Raw genomic sequence first — 23,959 nt, 5'->3', positions numbered from 1 at the left:
ATTATTATTATTATTATTATTATTATTATTAACTTTCATTGGAACTTATGCCACTTATTTTTTTGACGACGATACTAGTGCAGCGTGTTCTACCGGAAACAAATTCCTTGTGTGTCCTATACTTGTCATTATTATTATTCTGATTCTGATTATTATTATTATTATTATTATTATTATTATTATTATTATTATTATTATTATAAGGCGCAAGGTCATCTTTTCAAGAAAATGAAGGCTTTTGGGTACGCCTTAAACACTGGAAAATATGGTATTCTCCATCGTGTGCATGTGTGTGCGTATGTTGTGCTTGGATGGAACGGAGACTTTGAACAGCATATGGTGCAAGGCATTATGGGATTTAGCCAGTTAACAAGGTGACTCATGGAGCTGTTAATCTGCAAAATGTCCTGTAGATTTAAACAAGGAGGGCATCTTTCTAAATCCCGAGTCCCCCGTTTCAAACTAACACACCAGCACACACACACACGGAAAATGTGTGTGTGTGTGTGTGTGTGTGTGTGTGTGTGTGTGTGTGTGTGTGTGTGTGTGTGTGTGTGTGTGTGTGTGTGTGTGTGTGTGTGCGTGTGTGTGCGTGTGTGTGTGTGCGTGTGTGCGTGTGCGTGTGTGTGTCTGTGTTTAATTGCATTAAGTACAAACTAATAGTATCCCAAAGAAAAAGGAAAACTACAATAGTAGTCTGTTTTTGCTTTTGTCACAATATTCATGACCAATATTGTAGTTTTTTTTTTTTTTTTTTTGGGGGGGGGGGGCGCAAAAATATCAAATCAGAATCAGAAAGCCTTTAACAGTCCCACAATGGAGAAATTTGCAATGTATAGCAGCAAAATTGAAAGGGGTGAAAGATAAAAACAAAGTATTCTATGCTCACAAAGGTAAATAAAATGACTTTATTATACAATACAGTCTATTTCTTTATTTACAATACCATAGCACATTTATTATACATAAATAAGGTATATTGTGTGTAGTTTAAAATCTTATTTAGTTGAAAATTATGTTTTATGAGTACCTGGGAATGGATTATTCTAGTTTTAATGGTTTCCTTGGATTGGAAATTAATTTTTGGATATGCCTTTATTAGTCACCTTACACTCTGTCTGGGAACCAATTCAGTTTGTAAGCCAAGGTATCACTGTATCTATTAGTTATCTATTAGCTAGCTAACTTTCTATCTATTTGAGTTATTTTCAGGTTGAGTGAATGCTGGCGCATGTGGCTGCCGCTGCTCACCCACAGAAAAACATATCCCGTGACTGTAAAGTGACCTTGAGAGTTTTGAAAGGCGCTTAGAAATGAAATGTATTACTATTATAATAATAATAATAATAATAATTATTATTATTATTATTGTTATTATTATTATTATTATTATTATTATTATTATTATTATTATTATTATTATTATTATTATTATTATTATTGACGCCAAATGTGTCGGAGGTTTTTAGATTGTGTTGTATGCTTGACAGTTTTAATTACCCATGGCTGTGCTAATGCAAGCAAATGTGATGCTGATTGGTTTAGAACATGAGCTACGTTTGGAAATTAATGAGAGGAGAGCATGCTCTGCCTCTCCGAAAAACACGCAACCCCAGAGTAGTGAGTGCAAAGGGCAGCAGAAAGAATTTCCGAACACGGCCATTGTGACCACAGACCATGCATGCACTAATATAGCTGGAGCACATTTCGTCTTGACGTTTTGCCAGTATGACAACAAAAACTAAGCGCTAATCTACCTGCCGCGTGTGCTAATTTCCGTTTGACAGATTTTGTCAGCTTTTTGTCACCTGAATCATCACTGATGCTAAAATAAAATGATGTATAGAGGCTGGCAAAAATAAATACAACAGGTCATATGTTTTTTTTTCTCCTCAAAAGCTATTGGCAATGAATCTCATTGTGACAGTTACACACACACAAACACAAAATCAAAACAAAGCTGAAAAGCAAATATGATGACACATCAGACAGGAATTAACCAATTAGAAAAAAATGACCTTGTACCTTATTCCAGCTGACTTTGCGCACTAGGCAGGGGACACCCTGAACTGGTTGTCAGCCCAATTGCAGGAAACAAAGAGACAAACAAGCATCTGCTCTCACACTCACACCTCGGGACAATTTAGAGTGTTCAATCAATCAGCCTGCCATGCATGTTTTTGGAACACGGGAGGAAATTGAAGAACCCAGAGAAAAACCATGCAGGAATTGAACCTTCCTGATACTTCCGGACAGGTCGGAGCACTAACAAAGTGGTCCAACCCCCTGAAAAAGTTGATGAACTAAACAAAACCTTTCAGAAAAATATATTTCTTAAAAAAATAAAATACATATAAAATATATACACAGTAGATAAATAGATATTAGGTACGCTACAGTGAGCTATATTCCACCGCAATTATTGCTGTCCATATATATATCTAGCGCTCGCAATTTTCTTTCCTAGCATTCAATGACAGCCATTTTTGATTTCTGACGAAAATCTCCCTGCATTCGATCGTTGATATTTGCTAATTTATATTTTCTTTTTTTTCTTGTGTTTTCTGTTGTTTAGAATTTCTAAAGCTTTCCAATGGTACCTTACTCGTTAAGATCTGCCAAAAATTAAAAAGTTATGATAGTTTAAACATTAATAAAGAACTCGGTCACAGATTTTCATTTTTTTAACTGTGTTATTACAGGCAGAAAATCCCCTCATATTTCAAAAATTAAAATTTCCATTATTTTCTTATTATTTGTCATAGAACAATAATATATACATCTTTTGAAAGCTATTTAAATGCAATTTAACATGGTATTAGAAAAATGTGTGATGAATTATTATAGAAATTTTTGTCACATCCCTATTAAATATGGTTCTATTTCACTCCCTGGAACGATGTGTAATTAAAAAAAAAATAAACAAAATAAAAATTTAACAAATGTAAGAAAAACGTATCTCGTTCGGCTTTGCTTACCTTGTGGGAAGTCGTTGGGCTGCACCAGGCACAGAAAAGTGTGCACCATGTGGAAAAGAATTCCGATGGGTCCCGGTTCGTAGTGAGCCACCGTCTCGTACACACCGGCGGGCACGTAGCCGAAGTCCAATTTAGCCGGCAGCGGCAGCGGTGGCGGTGGCGGTGGCAGCCTTCGCGGCTCCGGTTCCCGGAACTCCCCGGATCCGAGCAGCATGCAGAGAAGAACCAAGATCCCGTTCTTAGCCATCGTGAGTCCAATCGAAGGCAGATTCAATAGTCGGATAGTGTTTCATTCAAGTAAACGGGCGGATGAGATAAAGAGGCCGGCTAGGGAGCACCGGCTATCGGCGATAGGACATGGTTTTCCCCCGAGACCAGCTGCGGTCTGCGCCTCCACGTCTCGAGATCCTCTCTGTGCAGTCTCAGGTCCGCAAGGTGTCCCCACTCGAGGACGCGCGACGAGTGTAGTTCGGAGTGATGTGTCGTTTGCGAACGAACAGGCTTTTAGAGCCGTATCTTTGAACAGAAACACTGGATCCGGCTCAATAAGGAGCCGATTATATGAGCCAATTCCGCAACCCCTTTGGTTAAAGTCGCACGTGATTGGTCAAATCCGTGGTACAAGACACACACTCACGTGCACGCGCGCACACACATGAATATAAATGAAGTGACTTAAATTTAAAAAATTATCGTGAATTGGATATTTTTTGTAGTAAGTTAATTTAAGCAACAACAAAAAAGAAGAACTGAGGATATAGTATTTTTTTTCATTAGTATTTTATTTTACGGATCATTTTACCTTATTTTTGGTCGTAAATCGTAATATTGAATCAGAATCATCTTTATTGCCAAGTATGTAGAACACACAAGAAATTTGTTTCCGGTAGAACACGCTGCACTAGTATCGTCGTCAAATAATAATAATAATAATAATCCATTTGATTTCTAAGCACCTTTCAAAACTCTCAAGGTCACTTTACAGTCACAGGATCAGTTTTTCTGTGGGTGAGCAGCGGCAGCCACACGTGCCAGTGTTCACTTAACCTAGAATAACTCAAATAGATCGAGAGTTAGCTGGCTAGCTAATAGATAACTAATAGCTAGATAGCTAGCTTATACATAGCAAATATATAGCTAGCTAGGTAGCCAGCTAGCTAGCTCATAGATAGCAAATAGCTAGGTAGCTAGATACAGTAACTAGCTAGACAGCTTGCTAATAGATAACTAATAGCTATCTCTATAGCAGTGACGTGCAGTCAGGGGAGGCAGGGGAGGCAGTGCCACCTGTCATCATGGAAACCTGTCATGGAAATATCAAATGAAAAAAAAAAAAAACAGTTGTATGTATTTAGTGATTTGTACGTTAAAGTTCTTGTCCATTTAACTTCACCGTTTTTGGATTTTTTTTCAAAATCGCTGAATTTTCACATTTACCGTTCAAATACAGTACAGACGAACGTACAAAAGTACAGACGAGCGGTGAGGCACCAGCCGGTTGAGCCTCAACATGGACTGCGCAATCACTATGCTGTGCTGGCTTGCTCTGCAGTGAGACCGCATTGCTGTCCCCTCTGCATATCGCTCTTAAAGCATTCAAACACGTTTAGTATATGAAATAAATTTCTACAGTTTAGCTGGTGTATATATTCATGTACAGTCACTGTACATTATAAACACTGTACTACAGCGTTTATTTTGTTTTATTTTTATCAAAACTGTGCGTCTGTGAGGCACACAGTTCTCCCGCCTCATGACAGGGGGCACTTGTAATTGGCGAATTAGCTTCCCCTGCTGGAGACAAGTAAAAGGACATTGCTACACACGAGTGTCAAGTTCATTTTTTTGTCGCGTCAATCATAATAGTTCATTCCGTTATATAATAATAATAATAATAATAATAATAATAATAATAATAATACATTTCATTTCTAAGCACCTTTCAAAACTCTCAAGGTCACTTTACAGTCACAGGATAAAATTTTCTGTGGGTGAGCAGCGGCAGCCACATGCGCCAGCGTTCAGTAAACCGAGAATAACTTAAATAAATAAAAAGCTGGCTCGCTATTAGATAGCTAATAGATAGCCAGCTAGCCAGCTATTAGATAGCCAGCTAGCTAGCTATAGATTGCTAATAGATAGCCAGCTAGCTAGCTAATAGATCGCTAGCCAGCTGGATAGATAGCAATCTAGTTAGCTAGATAGCTAATAGATAGCCAGCTAACTAGCTAATAGATATCTAATAGATAGATAGCTAACTCGCTAGATAGATAGCTAATAGTCAGATAGCTAGCCAGATAGCTAGCTAATAGATAGCCAATAGATAGCCAGCTAACTAATGTAAGCCGAATCGCCATTAACAAAATATTTCAATATATTTGTTTTTGCTGCTAGTGTTAAAAAAAATAACAATCTGTAATTGTCATGATCTGGTTGGCGACCAACGGGGGGCGCTGTCGGCCCCGCCTGCACCTGCACGGGTGCTGGTCGTCCCGATCAGGTTGGCGACCAACGGGTAGCGACGTCAGCCCTGCCGGCAGCCTCGCAGGTGCTGGTCGTTATAATTACTGTCACTTAAAAGGACACCCGGCACGACCATCCGGTGTCGGTTCATTGTTTGTTTGCTGCTTGGTTGCTGCATGCATCGTGTACGTGTTTGTTTAACCTTGGTGGGGTTTTACTTTTGGTCTTCTTTTGCTACTTTGTATTTTTTTCCATTCAGATGATTTTGATGTTTTAAATTTTGTTCCTGCTGACTTTAATTTAATACAATATGTCAAACAACCTCCTACTCACTCCTGCCTGCTTTTTGGGAGCCGAACCCGCCATAACCACCTCGCAGGCCGTGACAGTAATAGATATAAAATAGATGGAAAGCTAGTTAGCTAGCTAATAGATAACCCGCTATCTATCCATCCAGCCTACTAAATATCCATATAGCTAGCTACAGTAAAGTCTCGTTATATCGATATCGGATATATCGATAGTCCCGGTTATATCGATACTATTTCTATGCACGCACGGAGAAAATTACATGCAAACAGGGTCGGATATATCGATAGTCCCGGTTATATCGATATTTTTTCGGACTCCCTTGAATATCGATATAACGAGACTTTACTGTAGATAGGTAGCCAGCCAGATAACTCATTCACTGCCATTCACAAAGTACGGAGGACACGCATAAAAACAAATCTAATCTAATTTTATTTCAAGCACCTTTCAACGCTCTAAAGGACAGTTGAGTCAAAGTCAAAAGTCAAAGTCAGCTTTATTGTCAAATATGCTAATATGCATGACATACAGCACAGATGAAATTAATGTCCTCTCGGACCCAGCGTGCAAGGCATGCAAGGCACTTATAATGTGGCTAAAAATACATACAATTGACAACAGACAGTACATGTAATTTCTGAATGTTAATTGAGGTAGTGTCGTCTGGGACAGTCATAGACAAGCATAGATACAATAATAAACAAAATAAAATACAATTATAAGTGAATGTGGTGGATGTTTTTGAATGGTGATGACCTCAGTGCGTCTTGGCCGGCGTAAGGAGCTTAATGGGAGTCTAATACGCGTTTGCGTCCAGCGTGACACACATGAGACAGGTGAGCTTGTCTGGGAGGTCAAGTATATCTCAGTTAACTGGCACACATTGAATGTAAACAAGGACAAAGTAAGCTCCCTATCGACAATGTGAGTGCCACATTCAAATCGGCCCTTAATAATAATAATAATAATAATAATAATAATAATAATACATGTAATTTATAAGCGCCTTTCAAAACTGTCAAGGACACTTTACAGCCGTGGATGTTTTTTGTGCGGGTGAGCAGTGGCAGCCATTCGCACCAGCGTTCACTCTACCCGGAAGTCTGTCTTGATGAACTCAATGCATTGAAAACAAATGTATGCTGTTGGCTATCTATTAGCTACCTACTCGCTGGCTAGCTAGCTTTCTATCTGTTTATTTAATAGTGACATTCAGTGTATTAGCTAACTATCGAGCGAGATAGTTATTGGGTGGCTAGCTATCTAGCTAGCTATCTGTTGGCTAGCTATCTAGCTAGCTATCTGTTGGCTATCTACTAGCTAGCTAGCTTTCTATCTGTGTATTTAATAGTGACATTCAGTGTATTAGCTAACTAGCTAGCTAGCTAGCTATTAGCTATATAACTATCTAGGTGGCTAACTATCAAGCAAGCCATCTGTTGGCTAGCTATTAGCTATCTACCAGTTGGGAGATAGCTTTTTAGTGAGCTGAGCCAAAAGAAAGGAGCCGGAACCCGTCACTGATAACGACTAGCTTGTTAGCTTTTTGAGCACGGTCAGTGTACCAAATAATGACTTATCATCTGATTGGCTGTCCGGTGTAGCAATCAAATAACGGAATAGCTGATAGGCTGAGGTTAGTTTTTTCTTTTCCCTTCATTTCCCTTGCACATTTCTAGTCTTTTTATGTATAATTAGTACCGTTTAGTACGCTACCCGGTTATTACGATAATCCGGTTATTACGGTGCTCCTTTTCATCCCCCGCCGGCCATTTTTGTTGTTTATATCGATATATCCGTCGCGCCATTGGTCAACTTGGTCACGTGTCTTGTTACGTGAGCCGCCATCGGTCGCGCCATTGGTCGACTTGGTCACATGAGCCGCCATCGGTCGCGCTATTGGTCGACTTGGCCGTGTGACTTTGTCACGTGACACGCCATCGGTCGCGCCATTGGTCAACTTGGTCACGTGTCTTGGTTACGTGTCACGCCATCAGTCGCGCCATTGGTCGACTTGGTCAGGTGACTTGGTTACGTGCCCAGCACCCGTGTAGCAGAGCCATTTTCATTTTCAGACGCTAGCTCGTGTGTAGCAGACGAGATTGAAGTGTTTGTGTTAAAAGGTAAAAATGGGAAGCAGAAGAAGATTGATGACTTTTTTAAATTGTATACATAATACAGTAAGATGTAAGCGTTGCAGTTTCCCTGTTGTGTTATGTACATGCCCACTGTACTGTATATGAATGCAATCGTTTTTTGCAACAATGTTTCTTGTTTTGTCTGCTGAAGCGCGATGATTTTGAAAATTATTAACATTCCATACTGTGTATTAAAGGACAGCCGATGTCACTTTTTATTCAAATGCAAATAAAAATGACTTCACGCCAAGACGTCTTGCATTGCTTGTGAATCCAAACAATGGCTTCAGATTCGGATAATATGCTTTCTTGTTACACATCCAGTTATGAATATGTTTCAAATACACTGTAGTTCTGAAGATTAAAGCATACATGTTTACAATCATTAAAGAATTATATGTGCCATTTTGAGGCAACATTGGGGAAACATCTCTCACCCAAAAAAAAGGGAGCTAATGGCCAGCACCGTTTCTTATATGGCGCTTGGCTGCCCTCTTTTGGCGGCTTTTGTTTAATGCAGTTCGGCGCAGGATCGGATATATCGATAGTCCCGGTTATATCGATATTTTTTCGGACTCCCTTGAATATCGATATAACGAGACTTTACTGTATATATCTCATCTCATCTCATCTTCCGTACCGCTTATTCCTCATTAGGGTCGCGGGGGTTGCTGGAGCCTATCTCAGCTGTCTTTGGACACCCCGAATTGGTTGCCAGCCAATCGCAGGGCACACAAAGACGTACAACAGTCACTCTCACACTCACACCTAGGGACAATTTGGAGTGTTCAATCTGCCTGCCATGCATGTTTTTGGGATGTGGGAGGAAACCGGAGGACCCGGAGAAAACGCACGCGGGTCCGGGGAGAGCATGCAAACTCCACACAGGGAGGCCGGACCGGGACGCGAACCGGCGACCTCTGCACTGTGAAGCCGGTGTGCTAACCACTCGACTACCGGGCCGCTATATATATATATATATATATATATATATATATATATATATATATATATATATACATAACCCGCCAACTGTCCAGACATGGCGGTGCCGGACTCTGCTATGATAGGTCCCTGCTCTCAGGGTGGGGGGAGAAGAGGACTACTCCCTGCCACTCTACTGATTGTTTCTATTGTACTGACTAACGACTGGCCTGGATGCCCCACTTCCACCGGTATCACCTCATCAGTATTCCTAATCCTATTTTGCCTAAGTAAGCTGTTGTACGAACGATCCAAATTGTACCTCACCCCACCAAACCGGTTTAATGAAGGATTTAGTTGTTTTATGAAAATTGCTTCTTTTACTCCCCTTTCAAACAATCTATGTTCTTTCGCTAAGATTTTAACCTCACTGTTGTCAAATGAGTGGTTGCTAGCTTTTAGGTGCATATGTACTGCTGATTGAGGCCCACTAGTATTATCCCTGCGATGTCGATAGTCTTTTTTTGTTTATTTGTTTAGTCTCCCCAATGTACTGCTCTTCACAATTTTCATTCTTACAATGTATTGAATAAACTACATTACTTTGTTTTTCATTTGGCAGCCTATCTTTTGGATGCACTAATTTCTGCCTTGAAGTGTTTATCGGTTGGACATAAGTAGGAATTTTGTGTTGCCAAAGGACTCTGTTGTTTTTCAGAAACTCCTGCAATGTAAGGTACTGCTGCGCCTCTCCTTTTTGTGTCTTCAGAATTTTTGGTTTCATTCCCTATTCTTTCTTTCTGACATTTGTTAAATAACCACTGAGGGTACCCACAGTTTGTGAGTGCTCTCCTGATATGTTTTGACTCCTTTTCTCTCCCTTCAACGCTTGTTGGTATTTGTTTAGCCCTATGTTGGAGGGTTCTGATAACTCCTAGTTTGTGTTGTGAAAGGTGGTTAGAATCGAAAAGTAAGTATTGGTCAGTGTGCGTAGCCTTCCTAAAGACTTCTGTTTTTAGCGCTCTGTCTTCTTTTATAATTATTTTACAATCCAAAAAGGCTAGTTGGTTCTCTTTAATGTCCTCACAAGTAAATTTAATGTTGATGTCTACCGAGTTGAGGTGATCTATGAAGGATTGAATTTCTTGTTTTTTTAATTATGACGAAAGTATCGTCCACATATCTAAACCAGTGTCTAGGTTTTGTCCCCGGGAAGGATGTGACGGCCTGTTTCTCCATCTCTTCCATGTACAGATTAGCCACTATGGGTGAAACTGGTGAGCCCATAGCACAACCATAAATTTGTTTGTAGAATTTTTCCCTAAATTGAAAATACGTAGTATTAAGGCAGATTTCCAATAATTGGCAGATGTGGTCCGGTTTAAGTTTGGTTCTTTCATGCAGAGAAACGTCCGCCAGCAGTCTCGTCCTCACCACTGAGCCTGCTGCTGGGGTTGGGACAGATGTAAAGAGAGAAGTCACATCGTATGATGCCAAAGTTTCCTCAGGTTCCAATATGAGGTCTTTGATCCTCTCTACAAACCCTGTGGTGTTCTCTACGTGGTATTCTGTGTTACCAACCAACGGAGCTAAAATAGTTTTTAAATATTTGGCTACATTGTATGTAGAGGAGTCAATGCTACAAACAATGGGTCGGAGGGGGAACCCTTCTTTATGTATTTTTGGCAGGCCATAGATACATGGCGTGGCCTCTCCCGGGTATAATGTAAAATACATCTGTTTGTCTATATGTTTTCCTTTCTCTAGCTTTTGGAGAGTCAATCATTTCTTTCTTGTATCTATTGGAAGGGTCCCTTTTTAGTTGCTCATACGTGTTAGAATCACTGATTAACCTATTTATTTTGTCTTCATAATCCGATGTGTTGAGAAGCACTGTGCATCTGCCCTTGTCTGCTGGCAAAATAGTAATATTTTTGTAGAGCAGTTAATGCCTTTCTCTCTTCTATTGTTATGTTGGACGGAGGTGGTTTGGCACTACTGAGAAGGGCTGATATTTTAATGCGTAGATCATCTGCCTCTGCATCGGAAAGTTTGTTATTTTTAATAGCCGATTCAGTAGCTGTGATGTAGTCTGTTGTAGGTATTGTTTTAGGAGTTACTGAAAAATTTAAACCTTTGGTTAGTACCGCCTTTTCTGTCTCTGAGACATTTCTGTCTGACAAATTTTTGATCCATTTCTCCCTTAAAACCTGCTCATACCTAATTTTTCCCGTGTTTACAAGTAGCTGTGATTTTTTTCTGTAAAAGTAATTTTTGAAATTTACCCTTTTGTCTGTCTTTGGTTTTGCTGTGGTGCCTCTTGTATTGTATTTGTATATTTGTATATGTATTTGGTAAATTCACACACTTCCTGATAGATTTTGTGGGTAAGTTCAGTTTGTATTCGTTGATAATAAGTTTCTATTTCTGACTGTTTGTTTTTTATCTCTATGTTCAGTCCGACACCTTCAAAGAAGTACAGATGACGGCTAAAGAAACCTTTTCATTGAAGTCACAGGATGAATTTTTCTGTGGGTGAGCAGCGGCAGCCAAACGCTCCAGCGTTCACTCAACCAGGAAGTAACTCAAATAGATGGAAACCTTGCTAACTAGCTTAAAACAACTCACCTTTATTTGTATAGTGTCAGTTCATGTCAATGTCACCTCACTTGTCATGCGACGACCGATAATACAGGTAACATCCAATTCATGACCGGCTCGACTTACGACCACCCGTACTTACGACCACGATCTCCAGACCCTATTTTTAACATTTTAATTCTACACCTAGCACCGCAACGCGCTAGCATGCAGGCAACGTGTATGACAATTTTGACCAGCCAGCCAGCACCTCACTCTCGCACAGCAATCGACCGTGTGATCGCAGCAGAGGGGGGAGTTTGCGAGTCATTTAGCCTCCAAGTCTCTATTTATCATCTTTAATGGACTTCGACTTACGACCATTTTGACTTTCGACCGTTTGTCGGAACGGAACTCGGTCGTTAAGTCGGATGGATGTATTGAGCACCCCTACCATGAACAATGTTACATGTATCCTAGAGTGTTGCAATATTTTCACCAAACAGGTAGAGTCATTGATAAACATCACAAGTGGCAATACCCGCAAAAATATTTATTACATTTTATAATTACAACAACGGCAATTAAAACCATATAGAAACTCACTCGTGTATTCTCCCTCCCTGATATGACAGGAAAGTACCTTAAATAAAATTAAATAAATCACACCTGACATTTCAAATCTTGTTTCAAATAAAAAGCAGATTCTTCATATTTCTGCAGGGAACAAACAATTGTTTCATTGCAATCAAAATCGATCCGTAAACGTTCTTGATGTAAAAAGCTTTTGTTGCGAAAATCATTCCGGTATGAAAACGAGATGAAAAAAGTATTGGGACAGCAGTTGGTCTGTCATTTTGGGGAGAGAGCAGCGTTCACTCTTCTGAGAAGCTTCAGCAGAAATACAATCCCAAATCTAATGTCGCTAGGCCGTTGTCTTAAAAATAAAAACAGAATACAGTTATACCTCATCTTACGAGCTTAATTGGTTCCCAGAAAGTGTGTGTAAGGCGAAAAGTTGGTCTTCCAAACATTTATTCCCCATAAGAAACCATTAAAATGAGAATAATTCGTTCCCAGGTCCCCATAAAATATAATATTCTACTAAATAAGTATTAAGTAACTAAATAAGATTGTTGCTTAGACAACACGGAAATATCCATAGCCACACGTAGCAATGGTTGACTTAGCATACTGGTACTGGGACGCTAATTCACACAAACGCACACCTTGTAGGTGTTTTTCGATCATCTCCTGCTTCTGCTCGACTGTCATTTTCTTTTGTGTCTTCTTTGGCTTAACACTAGCCTGTGGTGGGGTCTTTTTCGGTCTCATAATGGCAAAAGTACTTTACTCGATAACAAACCACGTCCGCATTCTAAGAAAGGGGGTGACGAAAACTAGTTTGTCAGCCAAGACTATATGCTCGCAAATTTAATGTTTGTGAGGCGAAGGTTTCGTGAGGTAAAGCGTTCGTAAACTGAGGTATCACTGTATTTCATAAGAATTCATGGACAAAATATAATAATATAATAATCAGTCTACGATTCAGATATTTTTAGGCCAGCAGAGAAGGCTTGGCAGGCCTTGACGGTCTGCCACTGCTGTATGGATAAGGCTAGAATTATTTAAGCTGAAATGTGACCATTCCTGCAAGATTCCAACGAGCAAGGCTCTGCCTGTGCGATTTTACAAGCTGCAAGATCAGTGTTGAAAAAGAGGTTGTTGAAGAAGAAGTGGTGCTAATTTTGGTCGTTATACGAAAGGCAGGAATTGTGCAGGGTCGCTGTGTGAAATGTCAAGGGTTTTCAGCGTCAGAGGGGAAGTAAAATTTCAACATCAAAGTGTTTCTAGTTTGCGTGAAATAGACGGTGATTTCGCGAGCTCTCTGTGTGAAAGTCGTGGTCATTTTGCAGAGTGTATGTGTTAAAGAGGCAATACGTATATAGGGTCTCTGTATAATAATAATAGTACATTTCATTTATAAGCACCTTTCAAAACTGTCAAGGTCACTTTACAGTCACAGGATGAGTTTTTCTGTGCGTGTGTAGCAGCAGCCACAAGCGCCAGCGTTCACTCAACCCGCAAGTAACTCAAATAGATGGAAAGCTAGTTAACTAGCTAATAGATAGGCAGCTATATATCCAGCCAGCCAGCTAAATAGCCATACAACTAGTTAGCTAATACATAGCTAATAGATAGCCAGCTATCAATCCATCCAGCCAGCTACATAGCCATATAGCTAGCCAGCTAATAGATAGCCAGCTATCTATCCAGCCAGCCAGCTAAATAGCCATATAGCTAGCCAGCTAATATATAGCTACTAGATATCGAGCTATCTATCCAGCCAGCCAGCGAAATAGCCATATAGCTGGCTGGCTGGATAGATAGTTAATAGAAAGCCAGATATCTATCCAGCCAGCTAGCCATATAGCTAGCCAGCTAATACATAGCTAATAGATAGCCAGCTATCTATCCAGCCAGCTAAATAGCCATACAACTAGTTAGCTAATACATAGCTAATAGATAGCCAGCTATCAATCCATCCAGCTAGCTAAATAGCCATATAGCTAGCCAGCTAATAGATAGCTAATAGATAGCCAGCTATCAATCCAGCCAGCCAGCTAAATAGCCATATAGCTAGCCAGCTAATAGATAGCTAATAGATAGCCAGCTATCAATCCAGCCAGCCAGCTAAATAGCCACATAGCTAAGGGCTATGTTGCACGGAGGGAGGATTTTGGAAGGCTTTTGGCGATCCATGTTGGCAATTCTCTGGGTAACAGAGGCATGAAACTCAACTGCTCGCTGGAACATTAGCTTAGCTATGAAATTGAAGCAAAAAAAAAAAAACATTATTAATCATCAAATCATGTGAACCAGCCTGACTCCCCATCTTGGGGAAGTGTAAACCCCGTTTGGTCCGCCATTGCGACATTCAGGACGGGAATCCTTAGGAGTCTCTTGTGGAGTCCCCCATTGCTCTTGTGCACCTTCAAAAGTGCTACTTTCAAATAGAGGTCCTTACGTCACAAACGGGATATCAGCTCACTCGATTCTGCCGCCTGTAAACGTCTGTAAACATCTGTAAAAGACAGCAAACTACCCTACCGAGCATCCGATGATTTACTCTTACGTCAGTCGATGCGATTGCCGCAGATGGTGAAACGGTCGATCTCCAGAAGGTCCTTTTTGGGAGCTTTGGGCCTCCGCTCGACCTCGTGGTCCTGCTCTTCTTTTGGGGGGAAAGGAGCAGACTGCTGGGTTTCCGATCCAGGAGGCGGATGGTCAAGATAAGGAGCTGGGGCCACCTTAGGGTCAACGGGAGGTAGGGGCAAGTCCCACCTCGGTGCTGGCTGACTTGTCACTGAGGAAGCAGGAACGGAAGACAATTTGGGGTTTAGCTTGTGGTCACCTGAAGAAGAAGAAGTAATAATAATAATAATAATAATAATAATAATAATAATAATAATAATAATAATAAAAATAATACATTTCATTTCTAAGTGTCTTTCAAAACTGTCAAGGTCACTTTACAGTCACAGTTTTTCTGTGGGTGAGCAGCGGTAGCCACATGCGCCAGCAATCACTCAACCCGGAATGACTCAAATACAGGTAACATCGGACTTACGAGCGAGTTCCGTTCCAACCAAACGGTCATAAGTCGAAATGCATTCAAAATGTTGAATAGAGACTCGGAGGCTAAATGACATGCAAACTCCCACCCTCTCGTGCCATTACATGGTCGATTGCTGTGCGAGAGTGAGATGCTGGCTGGCTGGCCAAAATTGTCGTACGCGTTGCCGGCCTGCTAACACGTTACGGTGCCAGGCGTAGAATTGAAATGAAATAGGTGGTCATGGTCTTAAGTACAGGTGGTCGTAAGACGAGCTAGTCATAAGTTGGATGTTACCTGTAGTTACAAAGCTAGCTAATAGGTAGATAATAGCTAGCCATATAGCTATCTAGCTAGACAGCTCATAGATAGCACGCTAGATAGCCAGCTAGCTAGATAGACTGTCTCGCTACAGAGACAGTGTGCTAGCTCTGGCCAGTATCCGTTTATTACGAACGGCTAGTGATAGAATGACTTATAATAATAATTGTAACTGGCGGGTATCTTGTCATTGGTTGCCATGACAACAAAAATATAATTTATTTGGACTTGTTCTGTAAAAGTGTTTAATGTTTCTATGTGAACCTTTATATGTGTGTTTTTCTTAAAATCGTCTTCGATACTTTATTTATAATGTTTTGTCATTATCACTTCCGCTTCCGTGTCGTGTTTCGATAAAAGCGAGTAAGGCGAGACAGACGGAATGAGACTAATGCGAGAGAGAGACAGAAGCAGAGCAACTGCTAGAAGTCAAGTCTATGTCAATGTTTGTCTACTTTCGGTTAATAAGGTGCACACGGTACGTTATTAATTTCCTTATTGACCGAATGTTTTGTCGAACTTATTGTAATGTTGCCGTTTCAATGTCCTTTATAGTTTTCACGGTGTTCCAAGTGTTTCACAATAAACGTGACATCAGTACGAAGTGTCATCCTTGACCAGGGTAGATACAGTAATAATAATAATACATTTCATTTATAAGCACCTTTCAAAACTCTCAAGGTCACTTTACAGTCACAGGATACAGTCGCTAATAGATAGCTACCTCGCCAGCTATCTAGCTAGATAGCTAGATAGCTAAACGATAGCTAGCTAGGTAGCTACGAGCCAGCGAGACAGCTAATAGATGGCTAATAGAAGGTGCACCTTGTCGTCCGGTGCGCCTTATACAGTGGTACCTCAGTTCTCGAACGCCTCACTGTTTGAACAAATCAGTGTTCGAACAAAATATTCGAGATATTCTTGCTTCGGCGTTCGAACATTAATCGGTGTTCGAACGCCGCACGCGAGGGTGGGAAGCTGAGCGGCACACGGGTGTATCGCTCTCTCCGTGACCAACTGTTGTCGCTCGCGGACGTGCTGCGTTTTGCTCTGGCGTTTAATATAGGTGTACAAAGAGTTTTAGCCCCTAATCATGCCTCCAAAGAAAGTCTTCTTCTTTTCCTTTCGGCTTTTCCCCTCAGGGCTCGCCACAGCGAATCAATGTCCTCCATCTATCCCGGTTTTGTGCATCCTCTTCCCTCACACCAGCTACCTTCATGTCCTCTTTGACCACATCCATAAACCTCCTCTTTGGTCTTCCTCTCGGTCTCCTGCCTGGCAGTTCAATGCTCAGCATCCTTTTCCCGATATAGTCGCTCTCTCTCCTCAGGACATGTCCAAACCAACTCAGTCTGGCCTCTCTGACTTTCTCTCCAAAGCCTCTAATATGAGTTGTCCCTCTAATGTACTTATTCCTGATCCTATCCAACCTGGTCACTCCCAAAGAAAACCTCAACATCTTCAGCACTGCTACCTCCAGCTCTGCTTCCTGTCTTTTCTTCAGTGGCACTGTCTCCATTCCAAACATGGCTGGTCTGACCACTGTTTTATACACTTTTCCTTTCATCCTAGCTGAAACTCTTCTATCGCACATCACACCTGACATTTTTCTCCAGCCGCTCCAACCTGTCTGGACACGCTTCTTCACCTCTTTTCCACACTCTCCATTGCTCTGGACAGTTGACCCCAAGTACTTAAAATCCTCCACCTTCTTTATCTCTTCTCCCTGTAGCATCACTCTTGCACTTGGATCCCTCTCATTCACACACATATATTCCGTCTTGCTGCGACTGATCTTCATTCCTCTCCTTTCCAGGGCATATCTCCACATCTCTAGTTTCTCCGCCACCTGTTCCCTGTTCTCGCTACAGATCACAATGTCATCTGCAAACATCACGGTCCAAGGAGATTCTTGTTTAACATCGTCTGTCAGCCTGTCCATCACCATAGCAAACAAGAAGGGGCTCGGAGCTGACCCCTGGTGGAGTCCCACCTCCACCTTGAATTCCTCAGTCATACCGACAGCACACCTCACAACTGTCTTACAGTCATGATACATGTCTTGCACCGCCCTGACATACTTTTCCGTCACTCCAGACTTCCTCATGCAATGCCAAAGCTCTTCTCTGGGCATTCCTGGTCATACGCTTTCTCCAGATCTACAAAGACACAATGCAATTCCTTCTGACCTTCTCTGTACTTCTCTATCAGCATTCTTAAAGCAAACACTGCATCTGTCGTACTCTTTTTTCGCATGAAGCCATACTGCTCCTCACAAATGTTCACTTATGCTCTTAGTCTAGCTTCAACTACTCTTTCCCAGAGTTTCATTGTATGGCTCATCAACTTTATTCCTCTGTAGTTAGTTAGTACAACTCTGCACATCTCCTTTGTTGTTAAAAATGGGCAGGAGTACACTTCATCTCCATTCATCAGGCATCTGTTCACCATCTAAGACAAGCATGGGCAAACTACGGCCCGCGGGCCACATACGGCCCGTTAGGCTTTTTAATCTGGCCCGCCAAACTTATTTTGTAAATTATAGTAAAAACAGTGTCTGAAACTCATGACAAAAAGTTAGTGGACAACAGGGTAGTTAACTGAAAAGTTGCCTGCCCCATTTTTTCACAACTTGAAGCACAATGAGACAACCAATCACATTTAAAAACATTGCCACCAACCATGAAGTATTTTTTTTTAATGAAGAATGTACCTACTACAAATGCTACCTTGCTTAATTTACGGTAAATGCGCATGGCCGTAGATTTTGCTGCAGGAGTCGATTGTCATTGTGGTGCACAATGCAACGTTTGCATTGCTTCCTAAGAGCCACGAAGCCCCTTTCATAAGTCTCACGTACACTTTACAGTCACGGTTTAATGTAAATTTACGTTTTGTAGCGTCACATATGTTGTTAGCTTCTTTTGAATCTTTCTTCTGGGCTGAGGTTCTGTGCATCTATTTTGGAAAATGATATGCAAATGCACGACCTTAGAACGCTTGCGAAAGTCCGGAAGAAAGAATCAGGCTTCTGATTGGCTGCCGTGCCGAGTATGCAAATTTCAACTGCAGGTAGCCTATGTCTGTGTGCTCGGCGACGGTACACGTGTATTGTTTGCGCGTGAAGGCGAGGGTGTCAGTGGAGTTTGTTGAGCGCGCGGTCAGGACAAACCATCTATGATTTGGCGGAATTTAACACAAGTAGGTATTATTGAGCTTGAATATTTCGTTGTGTAATAATATGTTTTGAATGTTGAAAGTGATTCAATTTTTCAATAAATGTTGATTTCTTTAACTTTGCCCCTTCAATGAAAACTTATTAAAAACAGACGCAATCTTGATAAATCACAGTGCATATGTTATTTTAATCTATTTCCATTTCCTCCTCCAAGTATCTGCGAAATAGTATGTAAAGGCCATATTCCTTGAGACAAATTTATTAACTGATCAGGGATATTTTTCACATTTGAAAGACAGTTACTAAATTGGGTTGTAGTATTCTTACTGTGCTATGCGGTTTGTACACACTACATTTAAAGGACAACCGGCACCATTTTTTTTGTTTCCCACTGACATCAGAAAAACGTTTTATAGCATCTAAAATACCCAAATCAGGCAGGCTGATATTTTTAGTTAAATGAAAAACACCAATAAAAATGATTTCAAAATGAATCCGGAAATGGCAAGTTTCAGAAGGTCCCACCCCCTTGTTCGTGACGTCATGCCAAGACGTCTTGCCTTGCTCGAGAATCAAAACAATGGCTTCAGATTCGGAGAAGATGTTTTCTTGTTACTCATCCAGTTATGAATATGATTCAAATAGTTCTGAAGAGGAAAGCATAAATGTTTGCAATTGATTCAAGGAGTCCTCCCATATCAATTTGAGATGTCAACGACAGCAATGTAGCACCCAGAAAATGCAGAAGATTGCGCCCAAGCTCCGTTGGAAATGGGCTGATTTGTCAGCTGGGAATTTGTGTCAGCGAATATCAAATAGTTGTCTTAGTGCAACACACAACGATTCACCATGGCGTTATTTATGTGTAAGTCTTAAAACATAAACTATAGCTATATGCTGTGGAATCTTTGTAAAATACGCTCAGTCGAAGTCATTTGAAGTGATTTTATAAATTATGGACATAACTTGTCAGGAGGCGTCGGTTGTCCTTTAATGCTTTAGGTTTAGTATTTCCGGCCCAAACACTCCCTCCAAATGCTCCTGGCCCGGCCCCTCTGTCAAATTTTAGAACCCAATGCGGCCCGCGAGTCAAAAAGTTTGCCCACCCCTGATCTAAGATCTTGTTGAATAACCCAGTCAGGAACACCACCGCCACCTCTCCAAGACACTTCCATACCTCGATTGGTAAATCATCAGGCCCGAGTGCCTTTCCCCCCTTCATCCTCTTCAGCGCCCTCCTCACTTCATCCTTGCTAATTTTTGCTACGTCTTGGTCCACAACAGTCACGTCTTCTACTCTTTGTTCCTTCTCATTTTCCTCATTCATCAATTCTTCAAGTACTCTTACCGTCTTGCGATCACACAACTGGCACCTGTTAATACATTGCCATCTCTATCTTTAATCACCGAACCTGCTGCAGGTCCTTACCATCTTTGTCTCTCTGTCTCGCCAGCCTGTAAAGATCAGTCTCACCTTCCTTGCTGTCCAGCCGAGCATACAAGTCATCATATGCCTCTTGTTTGGCCTTTGCCACCTGTACTTTGACCGTGCGCTGCATCTCCTTGTACTGCTGTCTACTCTCGTCCGTCCTCTCAGTGTCCCACGTCTTCTTTGCTAACCTCTTTCTCTGTATACACTCCTGCACCTTCCCATTCCACCACCAAGTCTCCTTATCTCCCTTTCTTCCACTCGATACACCAAGTACTTTCCGACCTGTGTCTCTGATTATGTTTGCTGTAGTTTGCCAGTCATCTGGAAGGACCTCTTGCCCAGCCAGTGCTTGTCTTACCTCCTTCCTAAATGTCATCATGCATCCAAAGACAGTAAGTGCTGCTTAAAGTGACAAAAGAAAAGTAGTGTGCACAACTATTGCATTTAAGAAAGAAATAATCGCAAAATATGAAGGAGGTGTGCGAGTGTCTGATCTGGCGAGGGAATACAGCATGGCGAAATCTACGATCAGTACGATATTAAAGAATAAGGAGGCTGTGACATCTAGTGATGTGACCGTGGGAGTGAGAGCAAGTGTCATTGAATAGATATTTGAAGAGAAAAGAACATCCTGTAGCCGAGTCATCCGTAGCTGTCACGTTCCGAGCAAGAGTGACGGCAGCTGACTCGTCGGAACGGAGTGGAATATTTGGGATCCCAAAACAGACACGTACTACCCAAGCAGGATGTTGATTCACAAATAAAAGAAAACATGGCGAGTGAGAAGGCAGGGGGTGATCCGATCCGCTTACTACGCCAAAAAGCAAATGGCACACGAGGGTGCAAAATTACGCAATCCCGGAAGATGACATAAATTTACAGGACGCAGGGAAAATACCTCGGACCGGATACACTCGGGCATCGAAGGAAGAGTCCAGGTACGGTGGCGAGTTGAGGCAATCATCCGGCATTGGCGAGGTGATTGTGAACCGTATAAATGCCCCGTGTCCGTGATTAGAGAATGACAGCGGGTGGAGAACGGCCGGGAGAGGCAGACCCCCCCCCCGCTGTCAACTCGCAAGTGACAGGAGCAAAGAGGTGGTTTCGATGTTCGAAAAAATCGCTTTTCGAACAGGTTCCCGGAACGAATTATGGTCGAGAACCGAGGTACCACTGTATATGGAAAGTTTGAAATTACACCATTCATTGGGGCTGCGCCTTATGCCCCGGTGCACCTTATACAACGGAAAATATGGTATGAAACTAGCTCGGCAGCTAGTAGATAGCTAATAGATAGCTAACAGATAGCTAGCTAGATAGCTAGCCACTTATATAGCTATATAACTAAAAGATAGCCAACGAGATAGCAAGATAGCTAATACAATGAATGTTAATTAAATTTATAATAATAATAATAATAATAATAATAATAATAATAATAACTCAGCACTAGAAACACCAAGAAAGCTGTTGGATATGGTGTTGTGCTGCGTGAATCCAGGTGATTTAAAAAACAAAAAAACAAAAAAAAAGAAGTGCGTTGGAACATATCGTGCGGCCGAGTGGCGCTTGAGTAAATGCAAGGTTGAAAGTGAGGTTAGCATGGCTGGTTGTAATCCCGGCTGAAAGATATGGCGTCTCGGCCTTCTTTGGACCCGGATCAACCTGACAGGAAGTGACACGTCGTCTTTTGCCACCTCAAAGCTCCTGTTGAGAAGTTTGGGCGCTGGCAATGGGCGGAGGGAGGTGAGAGCCAAGGGGATTTAGCTGCAAATGACGCCGACACTTCTTGGAAAATGTGACTGTTTGTCATTGGACTGATGACCTGCCAGCCCAAACTGCACCGTTTAAGTGGTCTTACAACATGAAAAAAAAACACAAAAAAAACCCTTTGTTTGACAAGCTCGACAAGTGAAAACGGGTTCAAATTTTCGATGGTTTCTGTGAGTTTAAAGGACAACCGACGTCTCCGGACAAGTTGTGTCCATAATTTGTAAAATGGCTTCAAATGACTTCTACTGAACGTATTTTACAAAAATTCCACCGCATATAGCTATATTTTACGTTTTAAGACTCGCACTGAATATTCCGGAAGTCTTGTTTTTGAGTTGGTGACGAGTCTGTACGTGACGTCACTAAAGGACCTCCCTTGACCGCAAAAAAGACGCATTGTAGCGGTCCTTCCACCACGTCAATGTATTTTGCTGTACTGTTTGGTCTGAAACCCTTGTGTTGCACCCAAAATCCGCCAGAAGAGGGCTTCCAAGCTCCATGGAAGGAATTTATCAGCCTGTGGAAACGGGCTGATTCATTCCTCACAACAGCTCGGTGGCCATTTTTGGGTGTGACATTCCCCCCCGCACGTTTGCCTCAAAATGACACGGAATAAATTCTTTAATCGATTGCAAACATGTATGCTTTCTTCTTCAGAACTATTTGATTCATATTCATAACTGGATGTGTAACAAGAAAGCATATTCTCCGAATCTGAAGCCATTGTTTTGATTCTTCAGCAATGCAAGACGTCTTGGCATGACATCACGAACTGGGGGCGGGACTTGCCCAATTCGCAGCTCAATTTTTTGCAGATTTTGGACACTTTAAGTCATTTTTATTGGTGTTTTGCATTTGAATAAAAATATCATACTGCGTGTTTTGGGTATTTTAGATGCTATAAAACGTTTTTCTGATGTCCTTTAAAGGACAACCGAGTTGTGTCCATAATTTGTAAAATCGCTTCAAATGACTTCTACTGAGCGTATTTTACAAAGATTCCACCGCATTAGCGATATTTTACATTTTAAGAGTCGCACTGAATATTCCGGAAGTCTTGTTTTTGAGTTGGTGACGAGTCCTGACATCACGTCATAGAAGGAACGCCCCTGACCGAGAAAGGACACACTGTAGCAGTCCTTTCATTTGCGGTACTTTGTTTGACCAGGGTAGATACAGTAATAGTAATAATACATTTCATTTATAAGCACATTTCAAAACTCTCAAGGTCACTTTACAGTCACAGGATACAGTCGCTAATAGATAGCTACCTCGCCAGCTAGATAGCTAAACGATAGCTAGCTAGGTAGCTAGCGAGACAGCTAATAGAAGGTGCACCTTGTCGTCCGGTGCGCCTTATACAGTGGTACCTCGGTTCTCGAACGCCTCACTGTTCGAACAAATCGGTGTTCGAACAAAATATTCGAGATATTCTTGCTTCGTGTTCGAACATCAATCGGTGTTCGAACGCCGATACGACGCGTGATTGCGTACGCGAGGGTGGGGAGCTGAGCGGCGCACGGGTGTATCGCTCTCTCCGTGACCAACTGTTGTCGCTCGCGGACGTGCTGCGTTTTGCTCTAGCGTTTAATGTAGGTGTACGAAGAGTTTTAGCCCCTAAAGTTTTAGCCCCATAATCAATGCCTCTATAATAATAATAACAATAATAATAATAATAATAATAATAATAATAATAATAATAACTCAGAAGTAGAAACACCAAGAAAGCTGTTGGATATGGTGTCGTTGTGCTGCGTGAATCCAGGTGATTTGAAAAAAACAAACAAACAAAGAAGGGCGCTGGAACATATCATGCGGCCGAGTGGCGCTTGTGTAAATGCAAGGTTGAAAGTGAGGTTAGCATGGCTGGTTGCAATCCCAGATAGATGGATAGCTATCTAGCTATCTATCTGTTGGCTATCTCTTAGCAATTTACTCGCTAGCTAGCTAGCTTTCTATCTCTGTATTTAATAGTGACATTCAGTGTATTAGCAAACTATCTAGCGAGCTAGCTATTAGCTATATAACTCTCTAGGTGTATAGCTATCTAGCTTGCTATCTGTTGGCTATTTGCTATCTACTAGCTGGCTAGCTAGCTTTCTATCTGTGTTTTTAATAGTGATATTCTCTGTATTAGCTAACTATCTAGCTGGCTAGCTATTATTTAATAAAGCAAACGTTTGACCAAAGATTTCGAAATCAGAATACATTTTTCCGATTTAGAAATCTTCATTCGGTTTGGAA

At 41.4% G+C, this 23,959-nt stretch overlaps 2 protein-coding genes across 15 annotated transcripts in view; both read right to left on the bottom strand.

The window, feature by feature from the left end:
- Positions 1-3,457, bottom strand: part of prom1a (prominin 1a) — a 112,051-nt gene extending 108,594 nt beyond the window's left edge. For 6 of the 11 annotated variants that reach the window (XM_088991039.1, XM_088991043.1, XM_088991047.1 and 3 more), the window contains exon 1: positions 2,979-3,457. In XM_088991039.1, coding sequence (XP_088847165.1) covers positions 2,979-3,225 — 247 coding nt within the window. In that variant the 5' untranslated portion in view covers positions 3,226-3,457. The remainder of the gene's footprint in view (positions 1-2,978) is intronic. The other 5 variants (XM_088991040.1, XM_088991041.1, XM_088991045.1 and 2 more) reach the window with 2 other exon arrangements.
- An 8,476-nt stretch (positions 3,458-11,933) lies between these two features.
- The window catches only part of tapt1a (transmembrane anterior posterior transformation 1a), a 58,941-nt gene continuing 46,915 nt past the window's right edge, over positions 11,934-23,959 (bottom strand). For 3 of the 4 annotated variants that reach the window (XM_088991035.1, XM_088991038.1, XM_088991036.1), the window contains one exon: positions 11,934-14,810. In XM_088991035.1, the coding sequence (XP_088847161.1) occupies positions 14,533-14,810 (278 nt within the window). In that variant the 3' untranslated portion in view covers positions 11,934-14,532. The remainder of the gene's footprint in view (positions 14,811-23,959) is intronic. The other variant, XM_088991037.1, reaches the window with a different exon arrangement.

Source organism: Hippocampus bargibanti, linkage group LG02, assembly GCF_051943395.1.
Source record: "Hippocampus bargibanti isolate YZ-2025 linkage group LG02, ASM5194339v1, whole genome shotgun sequence".
Taxonomy (NCBI): domain Eukaryota; kingdom Metazoa; phylum Chordata; class Actinopteri; order Syngnathiformes; family Syngnathidae; genus Hippocampus; species Hippocampus bargibanti.
This window is presented reverse-complemented; position numbering and strand designations above follow the sequence as displayed.